At 44.3% G+C, this 20607-nt stretch overlaps 1 protein-coding gene across 1 annotated transcript in view; it reads left to right on the top strand.

Moving 5' to 3' along the window:
* Positions 1-20607, top strand: part of LOC144481052 (doublecortin domain-containing protein 2-like) — a 90947-nt gene that overhangs the window by 31410 nt on the left and 38930 nt on the right. The window contains exons 3-6 of the mRNA XM_078200706.1: positions 4249-4325; positions 8019-8150; positions 13657-13803; positions 15480-15534. Coding sequence (XP_078056832.1) covers positions 4249-4325; positions 8019-8150; positions 13657-13803; positions 15480-15534 — 411 coding nt within the window. The remainder of the gene's footprint in view (positions 1-4248; positions 4326-8018; positions 8151-13656; positions 13804-15479; positions 15535-20607) is intronic.

Below are 20607 nucleotides of genomic sequence, written 5' to 3'. Positions count from 1 at the left end.
AATCGGAGCGGGTGAGGGTCCGATAATGGAAATCTCCATTGACCTCGGGTGGGAGTTTCCAGTCTTACTCGAGCGAGGCCATAAAATCCTGCCCTAGTGTTAAAGTAGTCTGAGCTGGCAGGGTTCCGTATTTCACACACAAGTGGAGGGGAAGGATGTGGTTTGTCAACAGTGTGCTGTTCCTGATGGCCATACTGATAGTGTGCACCATTTCCACGCCCTTGCTCATTTCCCCTTTTCCCATTTCCCACATATTTACAATTAAATTGTAAAGTTCTGGCGTCATGCAGGGGAAACGTGTCATGTGGGGGGTGTTGACGGTGGGGAGGGTTTTCAGTGGTGGAGCCCACTGTCTGTTGGCAATGCTGCAGCTATGGGTGGACAATAAAAGAGCCTCTTGGACAAACAGGGAAAGTTCTGCATCATGACCAAAACTTTCCTGCCCAACTCCACTGCCATTAATGTAAGGCGTGAGTGCAAAGGTGACACAGATGTTTTTCAAAGTTCAATTCCATCTGTTAATATTTCACTTTATTCATATGTTCATCATCATTATTTGTTGAGACGAGCTTAATTAAAGAGCTACATGTACTGACATTGCCTCATGATGGTTACAGGGGAGTTGGGGACATGCCCTTTATTGTGGATAGAAATAGTGTAGTATCTTTTCGTGCGCTCTTTATTGAATGTTCAAGTTATTTCTCTACACCCTAGCTACGACTGTAATGCTACGTTCTCCACTCTCTCCTTTCCTTTTCTATGTACGGTATGCTTTGTCTGTATACTGTGCAAGAAACAATACTTTTCACTGTATACTAATACATTGACAATAATAAATCAAATCAGTGTTGGACTCGCCACTCTTCAGGATATGGCTGAACTTGCTGCCTTTCCTTTCTATGCATCGTAAAGTACATTGTCTGAGATCACTCTCTGCGCGAAGAATTGAAATTTAAGTGGATTTGAAGCCCTGGAAGGACTCTGCCAGCCAACACCCTGAGATGGACACATTTAGATAGTACTAACAGTACCTTTCAGGCCACTCATTATCTTACCTTGACAACTGTCCTCAACAGCCCTCTCTCTCTGTGGTAAAGATTTGTTATGATTATAACCTTAACCTTTCAAGATCATGCCTCATTCAGGATTATTTCAGGAGAAAGGAGAAAGACTTGGACTATATTCAGTAGCATTAATTTTGTTCATTAATTGGTCAAGATACTTTACTACTTTGGGTCACTGATTCAAAATGACCAAATGATAGAGATAATGGAGGATAGCTGGAGTTCATGGAATTGCTTCCCATTGTGAGCTATAACCTTGAGAAACATGAATTTAAGGGAGAATTTTAAAAAAAACTTTGAATGGCTACTCATAGCTCACTCACTGTTGGTTGCCCTACTGATCAGTTTTTTGCAAGTTCCAATATCTTCTCTAGATTAATCATTTACAGATTCCTATATTGCGAGGAACAAAGTTGCAGTAAAGTCCAAGTTGACACAGTAGTTAATATAAAATTCTTTAAAATGGTATGTGTGACAAACAGAAGCAGAAAATAATAAATAGATAATGAAGGGTAAATTGTGTGTGTTATCATGAACGGGTTTTGACTGTTTGGGTGTTAGAGACCCAAAACCAATACGTTTGCAGACCAGCATATAGTTTCCTTAATATGTACACACAAGGTTGCCTTGCAATACTTAACATACTTCAACCTGGCAGAATATGATTACTCCCATCTTTCCTCAAAATAATTGGCCCTGTTTGATGTTGGTAATATAAAAAGCTGATTCAACAGTGTCCACTCCACTATAATTGGCTCATTAAATGGAGCCCTGTAACTAAAAAGTTTTGATTCAAGTGCTTTCTGCTTTCAAAAATTTATGTGTATGGGAGTAATTTAACATGGAAATCTTGAGTGGCTTGTATATCAAAATGCAGTAATTGAGGGCAGTAAATGAAGGTTAATCATGTGACATCTCATCGAATGCTCTCAATCTTTTGATTGCACAATTAAATTGCATCGTTTTGTTTCTCTTACCTTAGAAATTCTACCATACAAATTTGCCTGTTAAACATCCTCCAAAATGTCCATTAAGGAGGTGAGAATGGGCCTGCTCATTATGGGCCCGATTTTACCATTTTCATTCTAAGTGCTGAATCTGGGCGTAATTCAGATCCGACTTGGAAATCTGCTTTCAGGCGCCCCCATACGCACTCAGCCTGAAAAAAAAAATCACAGGTCCCATTCGCGCTGTGGGCGGGGCTTAGCATGCCTGACACGATCGGAGCTCTGAACTGCACATGCACAGTTAGAAAAAAATTTCAAAAAGCGCGCCCGTGTCAGATCGCCCCCGGGCTGCAGAAAGCGAGGAAAGTGGCCCGGGAGCGAAAAGCGGGAGCGATGGTCCCCACACACAACACTGTCCCCCTTATCCACCCACCCCTCCCTGCTACCCAGACCGATTGTGACCCCCTGCTCCCCCCCACCCCACTGATCGCCCGCAGAGTGGCAGCGGACCACCCTGCCCCCCTCCCAGAGATCCATCTGCCCCCCCCCCACCCACCAGAGATCCATCTGACCCCCCCACCCTCACCAGTGAGCGATTGGGCCTCCCCCCCCTTCTCTCACCAGAGATACATTTTACCTGCCTCCACCCCCCCCCCCCCCCCCAGACAATGGTCTGGCCTCACTCATCCCCCTCACCCCGCCAGAGGAACATCTGACCCGCTTCCTCCTCCCTCCCCACCAGACAATGATCAGCCCTCCCCCCCCCACCACCAGACAATTATCGGCCCTCTCTTCTCCCCCCCCCCCCGACAACGATCGGCCCTCCCTGCACCCGCCCCCGCCCCCACCAGAGATACATCTGACCCTCCTCCTCCTCCTCCCCCACCCCAACCAGACAACGATCTGGCCTCACTCCCCCCCCCTCCTCCCCCAGCCAAAGAATGATCTGACCCACCTGCCCCCCCCCCCCCCCCCCAACACTCATCTGAGTCAGAGAGCCGTTGGAAACTCTGAACGCGCTCATGAGCAGCTGGAGCGCCCAATTCAGACTTTTATTCAGCAGGTCCATTTTGGCGTGATTCTGGATTGGCGAACATGGCCGTAAAGGGGGAAATGCTGATAAAGCTTGGCGGGCAGTTCATTAATTCAATTTAAATGCATGCAAATACATTTAAATCGCCGTGGCGCCCATTTCGGGTGCGAAGCGGATCGCCGCCATTCGCGGGTCTCGGTAAAGTGGCAATCTGCACGGACGTGGGCACGGATCACGTTAATGGCCTCACACCCGACTTTATCACGTTTTCAGGCGCGACGCAAGGTAAAATCGGGCCCTACGTGTTAGAAATGCACTGCCTGTTGCAGGGCAAAGAAATCAGCCTATGCCTGAAGCAGGTGATCTCATTTATTGATGCAGAAGGTCTACCACCTGTTTGTGGGGGCCTCCATGAAAGAGTTATTTTGTTCTAAAGCTGCCTCCACACCAGGCTTGGTATCTGTTTTGTATTACCTTTCCTCTTGGGTCGACTTCTTTGTCACTTGTCTCGGGGCAGCTTACTGCAACCCAATCTCCAACCACTCCTTACAGCTACTACCTCTTTGCAGCGTTTCATAAAAACGAGGCCAAGATTCAATGTCAAGAATGCGTTGGGCCTCAATATTAAAGGGCAGAAATGGCACCTGCACACCCACTTCCAGCCGAACTTCTCGGCCCATATATTTGTTTATATAGAGAGGGTGAGATAAACTTTTGAATTGGTTATATATAACAGAATTGTAAACTGTCTATTCATACATATTGTACACAAATTTATACACAATTTAATTCCTCCCCCCCACCCCCCAATTATTCATTTGTAGACCTGTGTCTAAGTTCGCACAGCTGTTGCTTGGTTACCTCTAGTTGTGTGATTCATATTCTGCACGCTCTGGCATCAAGATGCTTTTTTCTACCCCAGTGATTGCTACAATTATGGTAGAAAATTCCTGGAGTATTGATGGAGAATAGAACATACAGGTCTCGGCTGCATATAGGTTGTATTACTAACACATGATCCGTTTAACGTACAGGTGCTGTTTAAGAATCGGAGGGTTTTAGAGATGAAGTCACATTTTGACACGTTTTACACCAATTCTATAGCTGCAGGGGGTGAATGACAAAACTGTGAAGGTCTTAGATTTCAAGTGGAAGTCCTGAGTCTCACCTATGTGACAGATGATACCCCCATATCTTCACTCAGGTCAAGCCAGTTGCTCACAGTCGGATAATAGCATCGGCAAGATTTCGAAAGCCTATTCAAGAGCCATGTGTTATTTGGTGAGTACAGAACACAGACCTGTTTTGAAGTTGTGGATTTTGTTTGAATGGTGCTGCATGAAATTATCATGCTGTATGTATGGACAGTGATCAGGTGGACTAACTGTGCCAAAACAAATCTAATGTAGTTTGTGACATTATGTTGGCATGAGCACTGAATTTGACATCTAGATCTGAATTGCCAAAGCTCTATTAGTTTGCAAAAATCTTAATTAATAAGGCAGTTTTGAATTATTTGGGTCAAAGCAGAATATTGCGGATGCCGGAATCTGAAACAAAAACAGAAAATGATGGAAAACCTCAGCAGGTCTGACAGCATCTGTGGAGAGAGAATAGAGCCGACATTTCGAGTCTGGATATTGGAGTAGAACAGCTCTGACGAAGGGTCATTCAAACTCGAAACGTTGGCTCTATTCTCCCCCTACAGATGCTGTCAGACCTGCTGAGATTTTCCAGCGTTTTCTGCTTTTGAACTATTTGGGATTTGGATGATGCTTTGAGTAGCATGTACTCTTTTGTACAGGGGCAGTACGGTGACAGGGGTTAGCACTGCTGCCTTACAGTGCCAAGGACTCAGGTTCGATTCCCGGCTTGGGTTACTGTCAGTGTGGAGTATGCACATTCTCCCCGTATCTGTGTGGGCTTCCTCCGGGTGCTCCAGTTTCCTCCCACAGTCTGAAAGACATGCTGGTTAGGTGCATTGACCCAAACAGGCGCCGAAGTGTGGTGACTAGGGGAATTTCACAGTAACCTCATTGCAGTGTTACTGTAAGCCTACTTGTGACTAACAAATAAACTTTAAACTTTCTTTTGTGTTAAGTGCTGCTTTGGAGACCTCGGTGTCCTGGCTAAGCCTTTCCTACCTGTTTCTTTCACCCTGGTTAAACCAACATTTTTTGGAGGCTGAATTTATCCAAATGTTCAATCCTAGCATCAAATACGGGGAACAATTTGGAGTGTTACGGTGACTTCAGTCCCACCTCTAAGTGGAGAGTGAGCCCCCGTGATTTTTATATGTATATATAAAAATATCCTCTGCCCTATTTTGATAAATATAGTTAATTGGACTGAAAAAGCACGGCATGAAAAGCTGGACTAAAAGGGTTAAACTCTGGTTGCACTAAGCTAGGTCCCAGCAGTTTGGGCCGTTCTAAATACAGATGTTTAAGGTGATTCATAACATTTGATAGGTTAGGTTAGGTTAGGCTTACGTTAAAACTGTAATGAAGTTACTGTAAAAATCCCCTAGTCGCACTGAGGGAGCATTTAGTATGGCCAAGGCACCTAGCCAGTACGTCTTTCGGACTGTGGGAGGAAACCGGAGCACCCGGAGGAACCACGCAGACACAGGGAGAATGTGCAGACTCCATACCGACAGTGATCGAAGCTGGGAATCGAACTGGGTCCCTGGCGCTGTGAGGCAACAGTGTTAACCACTGTGCCACCGTGCTACTTGAGCTTTCCTGTAATTTGAAATAGCTAATATAAACAGGGTGTTAATTAGTGCTTAAAGTTTGAATTTGAACAAATAATTTGAAGTAAATTACTTTGAACTGAGAGTTTATTTGGGCATAATGGCGGAGAAATTCATTTTGGATGGTGCTGCAAAATGGCTGAGTTATGTGCAGTGCTCGACAGGACTGCAGTTCTGGAAGAAGTATAAATCATACTAGATTCTGGCAACAGTGAATGAGAGAGTATCCGCTTGTAGTTAAGTTTATTGCGTCTGCACTGGCTCTCTGAATGAGCAATTCACATTGTGCCATTCTCCCGCCTTCTCCCTGTAACACTGCACATCCTTCCTTTTCAAATTGTCTAGCAGATTATTATTACACGCCCCATCAAACCTGGTTTCAATCCTCTCTCTGGCTACCCAAACATTAATTGTTTTCAAGGAACAATCTGAACGGATAGGATGTGTGAAGGTGAGAACTTTGTCGAAAGATAAAAATGGTGGTTTAGGGTGAAAGGGATGTGTAGGGGGGAGAAGCTTTGGATCCGAGTTATCCCCATACCATTATCTACATGAGGGGAAAAATCACAGCAGTTTTTTTTAAAAAAGCCTTAATATGTATTGTACATAGGTCCAACAATGCAAACTTTGGAGCCACTCTGCGACTTTCACTGTTGTGGTGTAATTACCCATATTCTGAATAATTCCATTTGTTTCACTAGAAGTTGCAACTTTAACCAGTCTGAGAACATAAAATTCTCCCCTTACACATCTTTAAAATTGAATGAGTTTGTTTTTATCCCCTATTACATTTTTGTGATACTCCAATACCACCACTGCTGCAATGAAATGGCACTAGTGTTAAACAGATCTACTCATCTATTCTGTATTTTACATCGACTCCATCAATTTAAAACTTATTTATTAGTTACAAATAGGCATACACTAACACTGCAGTGAAGTTACTGTGAAAATCCACTAGTCGCCACACTCTGGCGCCTGCTCGGGTGCACTGAGGGAGAATTTAGCACGGCCAATGCACCTAGCCAGCACTTCTTTCGGACTGTGGAAGGAAACCGGAGCACCCAGAGGAAACCCATGCAGACACGGGGAGAACGTGCAGACTCCGCACAGACAGTGACCCAAGCCGGGAAAGAAATAAAGGGATTTAATAGGGGGATCAGGGGTTGTGGGGAAAAAGGCAGGAGAATGGGGATGAGAAAAATATCAGCCATGATTGAATGGCGGAGCAGACGCAATGGACCGAGTGGCCTAATTCTGCTCCTATGTTTTATGGTCTTATACAAACCTGGGTCCCTGGCGCGGTGAGGCAGCAATGCTAACCACTGTGCTACTGTGCCGCCCTACATTAATCTAATTAGAATGCATGTTGTATAAACAAAAAGATTTTATTTTTGGTCACACACCCACTGATCCATGAGCAGCTATGTTCCACTCTGTTTCGCAGGTCACTGCTTCTTTTCAATGGGACTTTGTTTTTCCAACCCGTTGACCACATACATCTACCAAATGAACAAATCCACCCTTTCCATTGCAAATTCCCACCGCTGAATCTGTAAGCAATCACATGACATTGTCCTACATGCTGCAGTGATGTCTGGACAGCAAAATATAGTATTTATTATTATTTCTTTCTGCGGACAATCAGGCTGAATGATAGACTGGGCTGCATGCAGGAAACCTGTTGAAAAAATAACTTTGTTTGGGTAAACTGTACTCAAAACAGCCTCCTCTGCCTACAAACCATATTTAGCCTAAGATGTCACCTTTCCAGGTATTCTAGCATGCAGCGAAGAAAGTTTGTATTCCGGGCAGATAATAGACATCCCCAGAGAAATGAACGTTGTAAATTTTAGGTAGCGGAGCCATGAAAGTCAACCATAAATTATGTGGGCACAATAATAAGTCTCACAACACCAGGTTAAAATCAAAAAGGCTTATTTGGAATGATGAGTTTTTGGAGTGCTGCTCCTTCATCAGGCAAGTGCATCATCACTCACCTGATGAAGGAGCAGCGCTCCGAAAGCTCATGATTCCAAATAAACCTGTTGGACTTTAGCCTGGTGTTGTGAGACTGCTTATTGTACCCACCCTAGTTCAATGCCGGCACCTCCACATCATGAATTATGTGGTGTGTAAAGATATAACGCTGAGTATTTTCCTTTCTGTTTAAATGTTCTAACTGTTTTCATTGTCCCATGTTCCCCTCTTACTTACAGCGTGTTCATAAACGGAGACCTCTTAAATCCAGCAACCCGACTGCTGATTCCGAAGAGAATATTGGGCCAGTGGGAACAGGTCCTTTCAAGCATCACAGAGAAAGTAAATCTTAGAACTGGAGCTGTAAGAAAGTAAGTTTTAAACAGAATAATCATTACACGCACTGATGTTAAGGCTGTTGGTAATGTGAATCATGATTGTGGTTAGTGATGTGAATTTGTACTGCATTGTTAGACTGAAGAATTGGGCATTCTTGGCCTCGATTGTCACGACTTCAGTTGTGAATTTGTGATTAAGCCGTTATGTGAGCTGTTGGAAAAGGACAAATGTTGTGAGTGAACAAGACAGGAGAATTGCAAACCTGTTTAAACACATGATGTGGAGATGCCGGCGTTGGACTGGGGTGGGCACAGTAAGAAGTCTCACAACACCAGGTTAAAGTCCAACAGGTTTATTTGGTAGCACAAGCCACTATCTTTCGGAGCGCTGCTCCTTCATCAGGTGAGTGGGAGTTTTGTTCACAAACAGGGCATATAAAGACACAAACTCAATTTACAGAATAATGGTTGGAATGCGAGTCTTTACAGGTAATCAAGTCTTAAAGGTACAGACAATGTGAGTGGAGAGAGGGTTAATCACAGGTTAAAGAGATGTGTATTGTCTCCAGCCAGGACAGTTAGTGAGATTTTGCAAGCCCAGGCAAGTCGTGGGGATTACAGATAGTGTGACATGAACCCAAGATCCCGGTTGAGGCCGTCTTCATGTGTGCGGAAGTTGGCGATCAGTTTCTGCTCACGATTCTGCGTTGTCGTGTGTCGTGCAGGCCGCCTTGGAGAATGTTTACTCGAAGATCAGAGGCTGAATGCCCGTGACTGCTGAAGTGTTCTCCAACCGGAAGAGAACACTCCTGTCTGGTGATTGTCAAGCGGTGTTCGTTCATTCATTGTCGTAGCGTCTGCATGGTCTCCCCAATGTACCATGCCTCGGGGCATCCTTTCCTGCAGCGTATCAGGCAGACAATGTTGGCCGAGTAGCAAGAGTATGTACCGTGTACTTGGTGGATGGTGTTCTCACGTGAGATGACGGCATCCATGTCGATGATCCGGCACATCTTGCAGAGGTTGCTGTGGCAGGGTTGTGTGGTGTCGTGGTCACTGTTCTCCTGAAGGTTGGGTAGTTTGCTGCGGACAATGGTCTGTTTGAGGTTGTGCGGTTGCTTGAAGGCAAGAAGTGGGGGTGTGGGGATGGCCTTGGTGAGATGTTCGTCTTCATCAATGACATGTTGAAGGCTCCGGAGAAGATGTCGTAGCTTCTCCGCTCCAGGGAAGTACTGGACGACGAAGAGAACTCTGTCTGCCGTGTCCCGTGTTTGTCTTCTGAGGAGGTCGGTGCGGTTTTTCGCTGTGGCGCGTCGGAACTATTGATCAATGAGTCGAGCGCTATATCCTGTTCTTATGAGGGCATCTTTCAACATCTGGAGGTGTCTGTTGTGATCCTCCTCATCTGAGCAGATCCTGTGTATACGGAGGGCTTGTCCGTAGGGGATGGTTTCTTTAATGTGTTTAGGGTGGAAGCTGGAGAAGTGGAGCATCATGAGGTTATCCGTGGGCTTGCGGTACAGTGAGGTGCTGAGGTGACCATCCTTGATGGAGATGCGTGTGTCCAAGAATGCAACCGATTCCGGTTCCGATTCCGACTCATGGTGAACAATCACTGAAACAACTATATGATGACATCAACAAGTTCCATCCCACCATCAGACTCACCATGGACTACTCTCCGGAATCGGTTGCATTCTTGGACACACGCATCTCCAGCAAGGACGGTCACCCCAGCACTTAACTGTACCGCCAGCCCACGGATAACCTCACGATGCTCCACTTCTCCAGCTTCCACCCTAAACACGTTAAAGAAACCATCCCCTATGGACAAGCCCTCCGTATACACAGAATCTGCTCAGATGAGGAGGATCACAACAGACATCTCCAGATGCTGAAAGATATCCGCATAAGAACAGGATATGGCGCTCGACTCATCGATCGACAGTTCCGACGCGCCACAGTGAAAAACCGCACCGACCTCCTCAGAAGACAAACACGGGACACGGTGGACAGAGTACTCTTCGTCGTCCAGTACTTCCCCGGAGCAGAGAAGCTACGACATCTTCTCCGGAGCCTTCAACATGTCATTGATGAAGACGAACATCTCGCCAAGGCCATCCCCACACCTCCACTTCTTGCCTTCAAACAACCGCACAACCTCAAACAGACCATTGTCCGCGGCAAACTACCCAACCTTCAGGAGAACAGTGACCACGACACCACACAACCCTGCCACAGCAACCTCTGCAAGACGTGCCGGATCATCGACACGGATTCTATCATCTTACGTGAGAACACCATCCACCAGGTACACGGTACATACTCTTGCAACTCGGCCAACGTTGTCTACCTGATACGCTGCAGGAAAGGATGTCCCGAGGCATGGTACATTGGGGAGACCATGCAGACGCTACGACAACAGATGAATGAACACCGCTCGACAATCACCAGGCAGGAGTGTTCTCTTGCTGTTGGGGAACACTTCAGCAGTCACGGGCATTCAGCCTCTGATCTTCGGGTAAGGCGGACTTCACGCCACACGACAATGCAGAATCGCTGAGTAGAAACTGATAGCCAAGTTCCGCACACATGAGGATGGCCTCGACCGGGATCTTGGGTTCATGTCATGCTCTCTGTAACCCCCACGACTTGCCTGGGCTTGCAAAATCTCACTAACTGTCCTGGCTGGAGACAATACACATCTCTTTAACCTGTGCTTAACCCTTTTTCCACTCACATTGTCTGTACCTTTAAGACTTGATTACCTGTAAGGCTCGCATTCCAACCATTATTTTGTAAATTGAGTTTGTGTCTTTATATGCCCTGTTTGTGAACAGAACTCCCATTTACCTGATGAAGGAGCAGCGCCCTGAAAGCTTGTGGCTTGTGCTACCAAATACATGATACAGAACTTATGTTTACAAGTTGCATGTATTGGAATAGGTCACGTTTTGAAGACAAACTGAGTGGCTGGGGTAGACCTTGACTGTACCACATTTCTATTGAAGTCACTTGGATGTTGTCACCTGTTTTACACCATTGTACAAAGCCAGAATTTACCCCATTGATGGATGGCACAGTGGTTAGCACTACTGCCTCACAGGAACCCGGGTTCAATTCCGGCCTTAGGTGATTGTGTGGAGTTTGCATGTTCTCCTCATGTCTGCGTGCATTTCCTCTGGATACTCCGGTTTTCTCCCACAGTCCAAAGATGTGCAGGTTTGGTGGATTGGCCAGACTAAATTGCCCCTTAGTGTCCTAAAATGTGTAGATTAGGGGGACTAGCCATGATAAATGTGTGGAGATAAGGTGGGGCAAAGGATCAAGATAGGGTACTCTGTCAGGGGGAGCCAGTGCAGGCTTGATGGGCCAAATGACCTCCTTCTGCACTGTAGGGATTCTATGAAATTTCTTCTATGTACCAGGGATTGCTTATTCACTATTGCCTGTTCATCGTCAGCATGGAAGCTAAAATTAATCCCAAATGTGTGGTGTTCACTCAGTTGCAAGAACAGAGAGGGTTTCTAACAGAAATGGTCTGCGAAAGCAGCAGGAGTGGAGTGCGATCAATTGGAGATACATTGGATAAAAACCCAGCATGTAGCTGGCAGTGGAAGTCATAGCAGCAACTTGTCTCATCTTTAAATTTAGTTTAGCTATACCTGATCAAATGTATATCAATAAAGAATATAAATATAGGTCGCACAATGGATGACACTGACTGGGCTTTACCTCAGTTCAAGACCAACTTGTGTTCCATTGATCTGTGGTACAGCTTTGTGAAATATATTCAGTCCTAGCGCAAAAAAATGAAGTTGTACTTGCAGTTACATAAGAAGGAATAAGATTTTCGAATCAAAGCTGCTGATTACTTTTCAAACAGGGAATATATAACTTATTCTTTATGAACTCAACAGTGAACATTACTGCACAGCTTACATTTTCACTCTGGGAATATCAAACTTGAGATTTATTTCTGTCATTAAGCGACAGATCTTTATGACTTTATTAGCTGATTCGCCAGTGTACAGTTTCTGTTATTGAACGATTTCCACAGCAATAGTCCTGCTTCCTTTTAGTTAGTCATTGCCGTGGTTTGGGGGCAAGGCCCTGGGGATCACAGGGTGCATTGATAGTTGCAGGATGTGCTCCACAGAAAAGCCACATTATGAAATACTGCTGTGATCCCCATAATGTCAAACAAATACTTTAGTTCCTTCTGTATTTATGAACAGTGAAATATTATGGGAATTACTAGAAGGCTACTGTTGAAGAACTTTGCTGTTGCATACAAGCCAAGGAACTGTTTGATCTTAATATGCCCTTAATGCCACTGTAAGCAAAGGAAGATGCATTGATTTAGCACTTTAATGATTTTAGAAAGTTCCAAAGTACTTTGTAACTAATGAAGTACTTTTGGAGTGCAGTCGCTGTTGTAATGTAGGATGTCTGGCTGCCAATTTATGCACAGCAGGATCTCACAAACAACAGCATGATAATGACCAAATAATGTTTCTAACATTGTTGGTTGAAGAATTAATATTGGCCAGGATACTAGAAATAACTTCTCTCTTTCTCTTCAAAATTGTGGCATGGGACCTTTTACAACCATCTGTGTAGACGGAAGGGGCCCTGTCTTAGCTGAGAGTTGGCTTCTCCGGAAATGCAGAACTCCCTCAGTACTGCACTGAAGAGTCGGTGTGGAGTTTTGTCCTCCAGTTGTTGGAGTGGTTTTTGAAACAATAGCTTTGTGATTCAGAGGTGAAATTAAGTATGAATAGCCTCAGTTGTAGCGAGCCAACGTCATCATTGGATGCATTTTTATTGATATCAGTCGGGTGTCTGCACTGCCAGTTTCTGAAACATGGGCCTAGTTCAAATTAAAAATTGTGAAGACTGAAGTCATTGGGTGGGATTTTACGGCCTTGCTCGAGTGAGATCGGTAATTCTCGCCCGAGGTCAACGGAAATTTCCGTTGTCTGACCCTCGCCCGCTCCGATTCTGGGTGGGCGAGGTGGTAGAGTTTCAATCGTTATCTTTGGGATTTGCTCCATTCTTAAACCACCTACTGCACCACCTCCACCAGGTGTGTACTCTATAAACGCTTTAGTTGTACTTCTATTATCAGGTAAATATAAAGAAAACATAAAGACCTTGTAGAAAGGTATAGTTTTTCACCAGATTTCTGAAGGTTTGTCACTTTTTCAGATGAGTTCTGAACAGCTGACAGTACAGCCTAATTTATTGGTTGCAATTCCTTTTTAATCAATCTTCATCAGAATTCTGCCACTGCAATGTTCACACTTTCAGTTCTAACACAACAAGCCAACTGAACACACAGCAGCTGAATGATGAAGCTATTATTACACACTCCAGATTGCATCCATAATCTCAAACGCTTGTCAAAGAATTGTGGTCATTGCTGTATTTGTTTCACGATTACCTTTAGCCAAGTTCCGAACAGGTTTTATGTTATGCTAAATCATAATGCCAATTTTGCTATGACAATTTGATGTTTCTACTTAACGTCTTCTAGGCTTCATACATTGGATGGAAAGTCCGTCAATGATGGCACTGAACTTGAAAATGGAGGATACTATGTCGCTGTGGGCAGAGATAAATTTAAGAAGTTGCCTTATGGTGAACTGATTTTCAGTAAATCATACCCAAGACGATCTAATGGGTAAGGGTAGTCCTGCTTACATACTATTTTAAGCGGTGGCTTTTTAATGAAATGTTCTTCATTTATTATCACACTATTTGTTATTATGCTCAATTTAATTGCAGGCTAGTTCTAATGTTGCATTTATCGGGTCATCTTAAATATCCAGACTAATCTGGTGTAACATTAGGGATGAAATCTCAAAGTAAATTCGGGGTTACTCGGACAAATAAAGGAATGAAAAAGGGGGATTCTCGGGAGGAAAGTAACATGGAAGGGGGATTCCCCTACTGTAGTCTATCAACCAGAGCAGCTTTAGGTGAATGAGTACAAGATGGAACAACCAGACCCATGACCTTGTAAGTTTTAAGTAGTCTATTGCTTATTACAACTGCACCTCCACATCACCGGCCATTAAACAGGCCTCAGGCTCAGTTTCATGTCTATATCATCATTTCAAGAATTACTGTTCTTCAATATAGCCTGTGGAAAGGTTGAAAAAGAACTACAAAAATACAAAGGCAAAAAAAAACCAGTTGCCCTGAGCAGTGTTTAAGAGGCCAAACTGTGTTATTTGTAGCCCTTTAACAATTCTATCAGACCATTTCTCCCTCTTCTCTTCCCTAGAGAAAAGAACCCCATTCTGCCATCTTTCCTGATCTTTGTATCCTCCAAATTTTGGTATCATTGTCGCAGTTTCTCCATGTGACTCAGGATTGTCACTGGGTGGTTAGAAGGTGTTTTTTAATAATGTCGAGGCATATTAGGATATAAAATGCTTTACTTCTAATGACTAGTAAGACGGGGCTGAATTTTCAGCAAGAAAGTGGGAACCAGGAGCTGGGGTCCTTAATTGGTATGGAGACAGGTTTCCTATCCAATTAGAGCCAGTGAGGGTGGGAACAGAGACAGGTCAGATTAAATGACTCACTTCGACAAACCCACCGGCAGCCATCACTGAGGCATTGTGCTAAAGCCTTCAATTCATTCAAGGGCAAGTGAGATGATGCAGGAGAGCAGGAGGACTAGCAATTGGGGCAGGGCTGCCCTTCTTTATTGACCTGTTGGAGGACACGAAGGAGGTGGATGAGATCCTATCCTGGGGAGGGGGGTGGGGGTGAGGGGTGCATAGTAGGCCACCATCTACCATATGAGACTAAATAGGCCCGGTTGGAGATTACCGCTGCTGTGTTGGCTGAAGTGAAACTTGAGACCGTGGATCTAATGCCAGAAAAGGTTCAATGACTTCAAACGTTCTGGCAAAGTGAGTACATCCCTAATCCTCTAGATAGGTCACAGCGCTGGTGCTCTCCAGCATACACACCACTGAAGTATCCTCAGGGTACATGCTGCTATTGAAGATAGGAAGTGTGTGTCCCCAGGGAAATTACACACCCCTTCAATGGCACTTTGAAACTGACACACCTCATGGCACCAATACTTTTTTGACCCTTCCACTGTCCCTGTCTTCAGGGGGTCCCAAAGATTGAGTTGAGAGACCTGAATAATATTTAAGAGGGCATTGGATGGGTATCTGAAAAGGAGGAATGTTAAAAATACAAGGGAGGAGCAGTGAAATGACATGACAATGGTTAGCTCCTTCAGACAGAAGTAACAGGGACATGATGGGCTGAGCTGTAATTTTTATATTAAATTGGTGTAATGGTCTAAGAGTTTATCTTTGGTTTCTATCTTAGATCGAAGGCTGCATCACTTCCTCCAATTCCTGGATCTCGGAAGAATAAAGAACATGTGAGTTGCTGCACCAGTGACATTATAAACTGCAATTTTTACCATTGTTTTACTGAAATATGAGAAATCGGAATTGTAATAATGCTTTTTCACTAACAAGTATTTGGGAGTAATGGCAAGGCTGTAAACTGTTTAGAGATTTATTCTCTGTGTCTTCAGTTAGTTCTCCAAAGCCACACAACATCTACGGCTGAGAGGTCAGGTGGGTAACCTCCACTTAAGCCTCCATCAATGTGGTCCTAACTACGAGGGGCACATGAGAGTTGTGACATATCTTCCATCATGGGAAAGGGCTTGTCTTTTCCCAGATCGCTGGCCTTAACCATGTGCTGAAGAGAACGTCACAGGTCATCATCTCACCAATCTGTGTCATTATTGTATCTAATTGAATTAAGGGATTTACGTGATCTCCTGAAGGTTTGAACCTAAAACTGAACAACTAATTGCTGTTCTGTGTAGACGACAGGAATTAAGGGATAAGGGTACGGTGTGGTTCTGCTATACATCTTTAATGTAAACACTTTTCAAGTATTCCAGTTTAAAGAGACAAACGAGGACAGTAATTCAATTATTTCTTTATTGAACACTTCTAGTACCAACTCGAACATAAACAGTTGCAACTCATTAACTCTTTACTGAACTTTAACTCTAACTGAACATCAATTTTAACTATTTAACTGAAAATAGATACTACTGAGTTAGGAAAACCTTGGCCAAGAAATATCCCCGCTGTAGAATCAATCTTCTTCCCTCTGAAGCATACTTCAGGCTACAAGTTTTGTTGTGATGGTTGGTCTCTTCTGAGTTATTGCAGCCAAACAAAGAACTCGGATGTCTTTTATCCACAATTCTCCACTTGCTTCCAGAAGATTCTCTGTCATCCAGCCAATTGTGTAACTAGAAATTGATCACATGGCTCGAACATCCAGTGAAACTACTTTTGAACGACGCCATGATGCTTCGCTCATTTGCCATGTCCCATACATAGCAGCCATAAATCGGAGCCACGATGTCTCAGTTAATGTAAATAACTTCCCTGATCAGACCAACACAGGAAGCTTCAGATCACAGCTCCCACACCAGAGCCTCTTTACGCCCTGCATCTAGTTTTAATTTATAAATTGACGAAACTTCCCAGCATGCTTAGCTCTCAGCCAGAATTTTAAAGCCGCTACTGCCATTATTGTTGTTAAATCATTGTTGCAGCTGTTCTTTCTCTGTCCACAATGGGGTGGAGCTAGAAGATTAACCATGGTCATATTGAATTGTAGAATAGGTTCAGAGCCTAATGGCATATGCTTGTTCCTATTTTATATTTTCTTACATTCTGTTCCTAAACTTTTAAGACTATATTACAACGTTAAAGAAGCCTCTTGCTGTTGGAATCATTCTTAAATAATTGTTCCTGGCTAGTATGCACTAACCAGTGGTATTACTGCCCTAGGTTCCATGTGTGGTGGTGTTACTGCTGCCTCCTATGACGCTGTCACAAATCCATTTGGTCCCACTATATGAGTAATTGGCTAAGAAATGTAGGGTGCGATCTTACCAGTCATTCACACCATGCTCCCGCTGCAGCGAGGTTGGAGAATTTGGCGCTCAGCCAAACTTTCGTTCACTGTAGCGGGATGGGAAAATCCCACCACTGTGAACGGTCGTAACATTCTGGTCCTAGACAGCACACACAGTGGGTGGTATTTTCCCACCTTCCCGCTGCCGGGATCTTCCTGTCCTGCTGACAGCGAACCCCTGCCATGAGTTTCCTGGTGTGGGGGGGTGGGGGGGGGTAGATTAAATGGGAAATCCCATTGCCAGCGGTAGGACCAGAAGATCCCGTGGTTAGCCAATGGCGGGCTACCTTCAGCCGCCGATAAACACGCCACAGTGGGGAAGGGCAGAGAGTCCCACTGAAAGACTAGGGGTGAATTTTACCATCCTGCTCACCACGGGAATCAGAGTGGGCAGAGGGGGGGCAGATCATGGAAAGGTCCGTTGACCTTGGGCGGGATTTCACTGTTTCATAGAAGATGGGAGCAGGAGGAGGCCATTTGGCCCTTCGAGCCTGCTCCGCAGGAGAAAATCCTGTGATTTTCCAGCCACACTCGTCCCAAAACCAGATAATCTCGTCTGAGGTCAATGGACCTTTAGGTCTGTCCCTCGCCCGCTCGGTGGGTGGAATGGGAAAATTTGCCACTAGAATTACTATAGACCTCGTTGTAACTTTTGTCACTTTCAAATCAAAAATATAAATTTGCATTTTCCCTGTGCCACAATCACCAAAACAAAAGTGAACCTGTATTTTTAGTGAATGAACCGGTGCCTTGGTTACTTCTGAATGATGGTTATTAATTTGATACTCTTAAAGAAATTTTTATTTTAAAGAAAGGCCCTGTCACATTGGTGGTACACATGCATCATACCCAAGTGAACTGGACACTGCATAAGTGTAGCAAAAATGATGTTTTTAAATTTAGAATCATAGATAGAATCATAGAATCCTACAGTGTAAAAGGAGACCATCAGGCCCATTGAGTCTGCACCGACCACAGTCCTACACAGGCCCTATCCCATAACCCCAGGCATTTACCCTAGCCTAGTCTCACTGACAGTAAGGGGCAATTTTTAGCATGGCCAATCCACCTAACCCGCACATCTTTGGATTGTGGGAGGAAACCGGAGGAAACCTATGCAGACATGGGGAGAATGTGCAAACTCCAGACAGTGATCCGAGGCGGGAATTGAACCTGGGTCTCTGGCGCTGTGAGGCAGCAGTGCTAACCACTGTGCCACCGTGCTGCCCCAAATTTAATTACAGATGATGGGGTTATGTTGAAACTAAAACAGGACTGAGAATTGAACAATCCTGGTGTAAAATATGAAGCCAGGATAGATTGGGAAATAAAGCAGGAGCATGGCATTATTAATCAAAGATAGAATTGTAACACAAAAACATTGCAATGATATTGGAAATGGTGCAAAACATGAAGCTTTTTGGATTAAGAGTTAATAAGAATGGAAATATTTTAGAAGTATATTATCGTGCTGAAGAGTGGAAAAGGATATAGGCAAATATGATAAAGACAGAGAAAATATAACAACAATGGAAAACTTTAATTTACAAACATTGATTGCAGTAAGAATAATGTTAAGTACTAAAGAAGTGGTGGAACCTTTACAGTGTATCCTGGAATGACTTTTTTGGTTACTATGGGTAGAATTCTGTGCCCGCGTTAGCTGTCAGTGTAAATGGTGATGTTTCTTCATCATTAAAGGACTTCCCGACAATATGATCCCCCCTCACTGAATATTCACTCCACGCCAACGTAGTTTACAACAGGTATATAAAAACGGGAATCTGTCGTGGGAACCTGCTGGGGTAGCCCTGATGCTTGGGGGTGGCGGGGGGGTGGGGCGAGATGTTGGGGATAGTGGTATTGCCCCGATGATTGTGTGGGTGTTCCCTCATGTCTGTGGTGGGTGAATTTATTTTCATTGCAGATTGGGGCACCCTTTAAGGATGGTGCCCCGATCTCTATGGAGCTGGCGTCGCTGGCTCTATCAGGCCCTGCCCCACCAGAGTGACGGCAGAAAGCGCACCCCAGATTACTTTTGCACAGAGCGCACTAAAACCTGGAAAGAAAACCCGGCTGTGCAGCTGGGGAGGTACACTTTGGTTTTCTCACCTCAGTCAGCACTCTGTGCACAGAGGGGGAGATTCTATTTCTGGCTTTGGTCCAACAATGAAATAAGCAGCACGAGACCAATGACATGGGGCAAGAGAGTAACATATGAATAGGGGAACATTCTGAGAAGAGATCAAACAGAAATTGCTTTGGTTTGATGTATAGGATGAAAATGAATGGGAACATTGAGTGTACATTATTTGAGTAGAATAAAACTAAATTGAATGAGATGAGAAAGGAAATAACTCAAATAGACAAGAAATAAACATTAGCAAGTAAAACTGCATCAAACAATGAGACGTCTTCAAATTCCAGATAGTTTAAAGTAAAATCTAGACATAATCCCACAAAAAAGGAAAAACTGAGCGAGCATAAACTGGAATTGTAGGGATACATATATTTGAGTAAGGCTCAAAGAAGTGGAATGTAAAAATCCAGGGTTAACGTTACAATAGAGATAGGGAGGGGAAATTTAAAACAAAAATGATGGAGTTATGTTGAAAAAGTGACTTGCAGGAAATAATAAAAATAAAACAATAGTGCTGCAAGAACAATCTACACCAGCCTTTAAACCATCTGGGGGAAAACAAATAAATAAGAATGGGATTGTGTAGTTGGCTCTCATGGAGCCGGCAGAGCTGTGACGGACTAACTAACCTCTCTCAGTGCAGCAAAGTAATAAAGGTTGGAATCTTCTGCCCACGCAGGAAGCGAGGAAGGAGGCAAGCAAACCTGAGAATGTGGTGGGATGGTGTCAGGACCGATACCCGATCCTTTCCCGCCTCCACTGGTATTAAGTTGACCTCCTCTGTGGTGCTGCTGAGGGATTGACTGGAAGCTCATGGCAGCCGGGAAGTTGTCTTCCGGGGTCCTCAGTCTGGAGGAAGGCTTGCCGCTGTCCACTTGACAGCCTGATGGGCAGAAGATATGGGCCGGAATTCACCTGTTCGCCCACCATGGGAATTTTAGCGGGTGGAGGCAGACCATGCAAAGGTCCATTGACCTCAGGCAGGATTCTCCAGTTTTGAGGCGAATGCGGCTGGAAAACCCCGCCCATGGTGGGTGTTCCTCCTGACTGTCAGTGTGGATGTCTCACTGTTTTATCAGGTCGCGAGTGAGACACCCGCCGAGATTGGAAGATTCCGCCCACAGTGTTATAGACCTATTTGTATCTCATTTCTGCTCCATTCCTGCAGATAAGAGAGCGAAACCTCATTTTCTAATTGACATTAACATGTACAGCTTGATCACTGTGAGTTAATTCTGCAAATCTAAACCAATCAAAAATCATCATTGTCAGAGTCCCGGTGATACCATGTCTTTCCCTCCGAGTGATGAGGTAGAGGATATTAGCCATTTTCCAGGTATTTGAGTCCATAATCTTGGTTTA

This window comes from Mustelus asterias, chromosome 2 (assembly GCF_964213995.1).
Source record: "Mustelus asterias chromosome 2, sMusAst1.hap1.1, whole genome shotgun sequence".
Lineage (NCBI taxonomy): Eukaryota > Metazoa > Chordata > Chondrichthyes > Carcharhiniformes > Triakidae > Mustelus > Mustelus asterias.
This window is presented reverse-complemented; position numbering and strand designations above follow the sequence as displayed.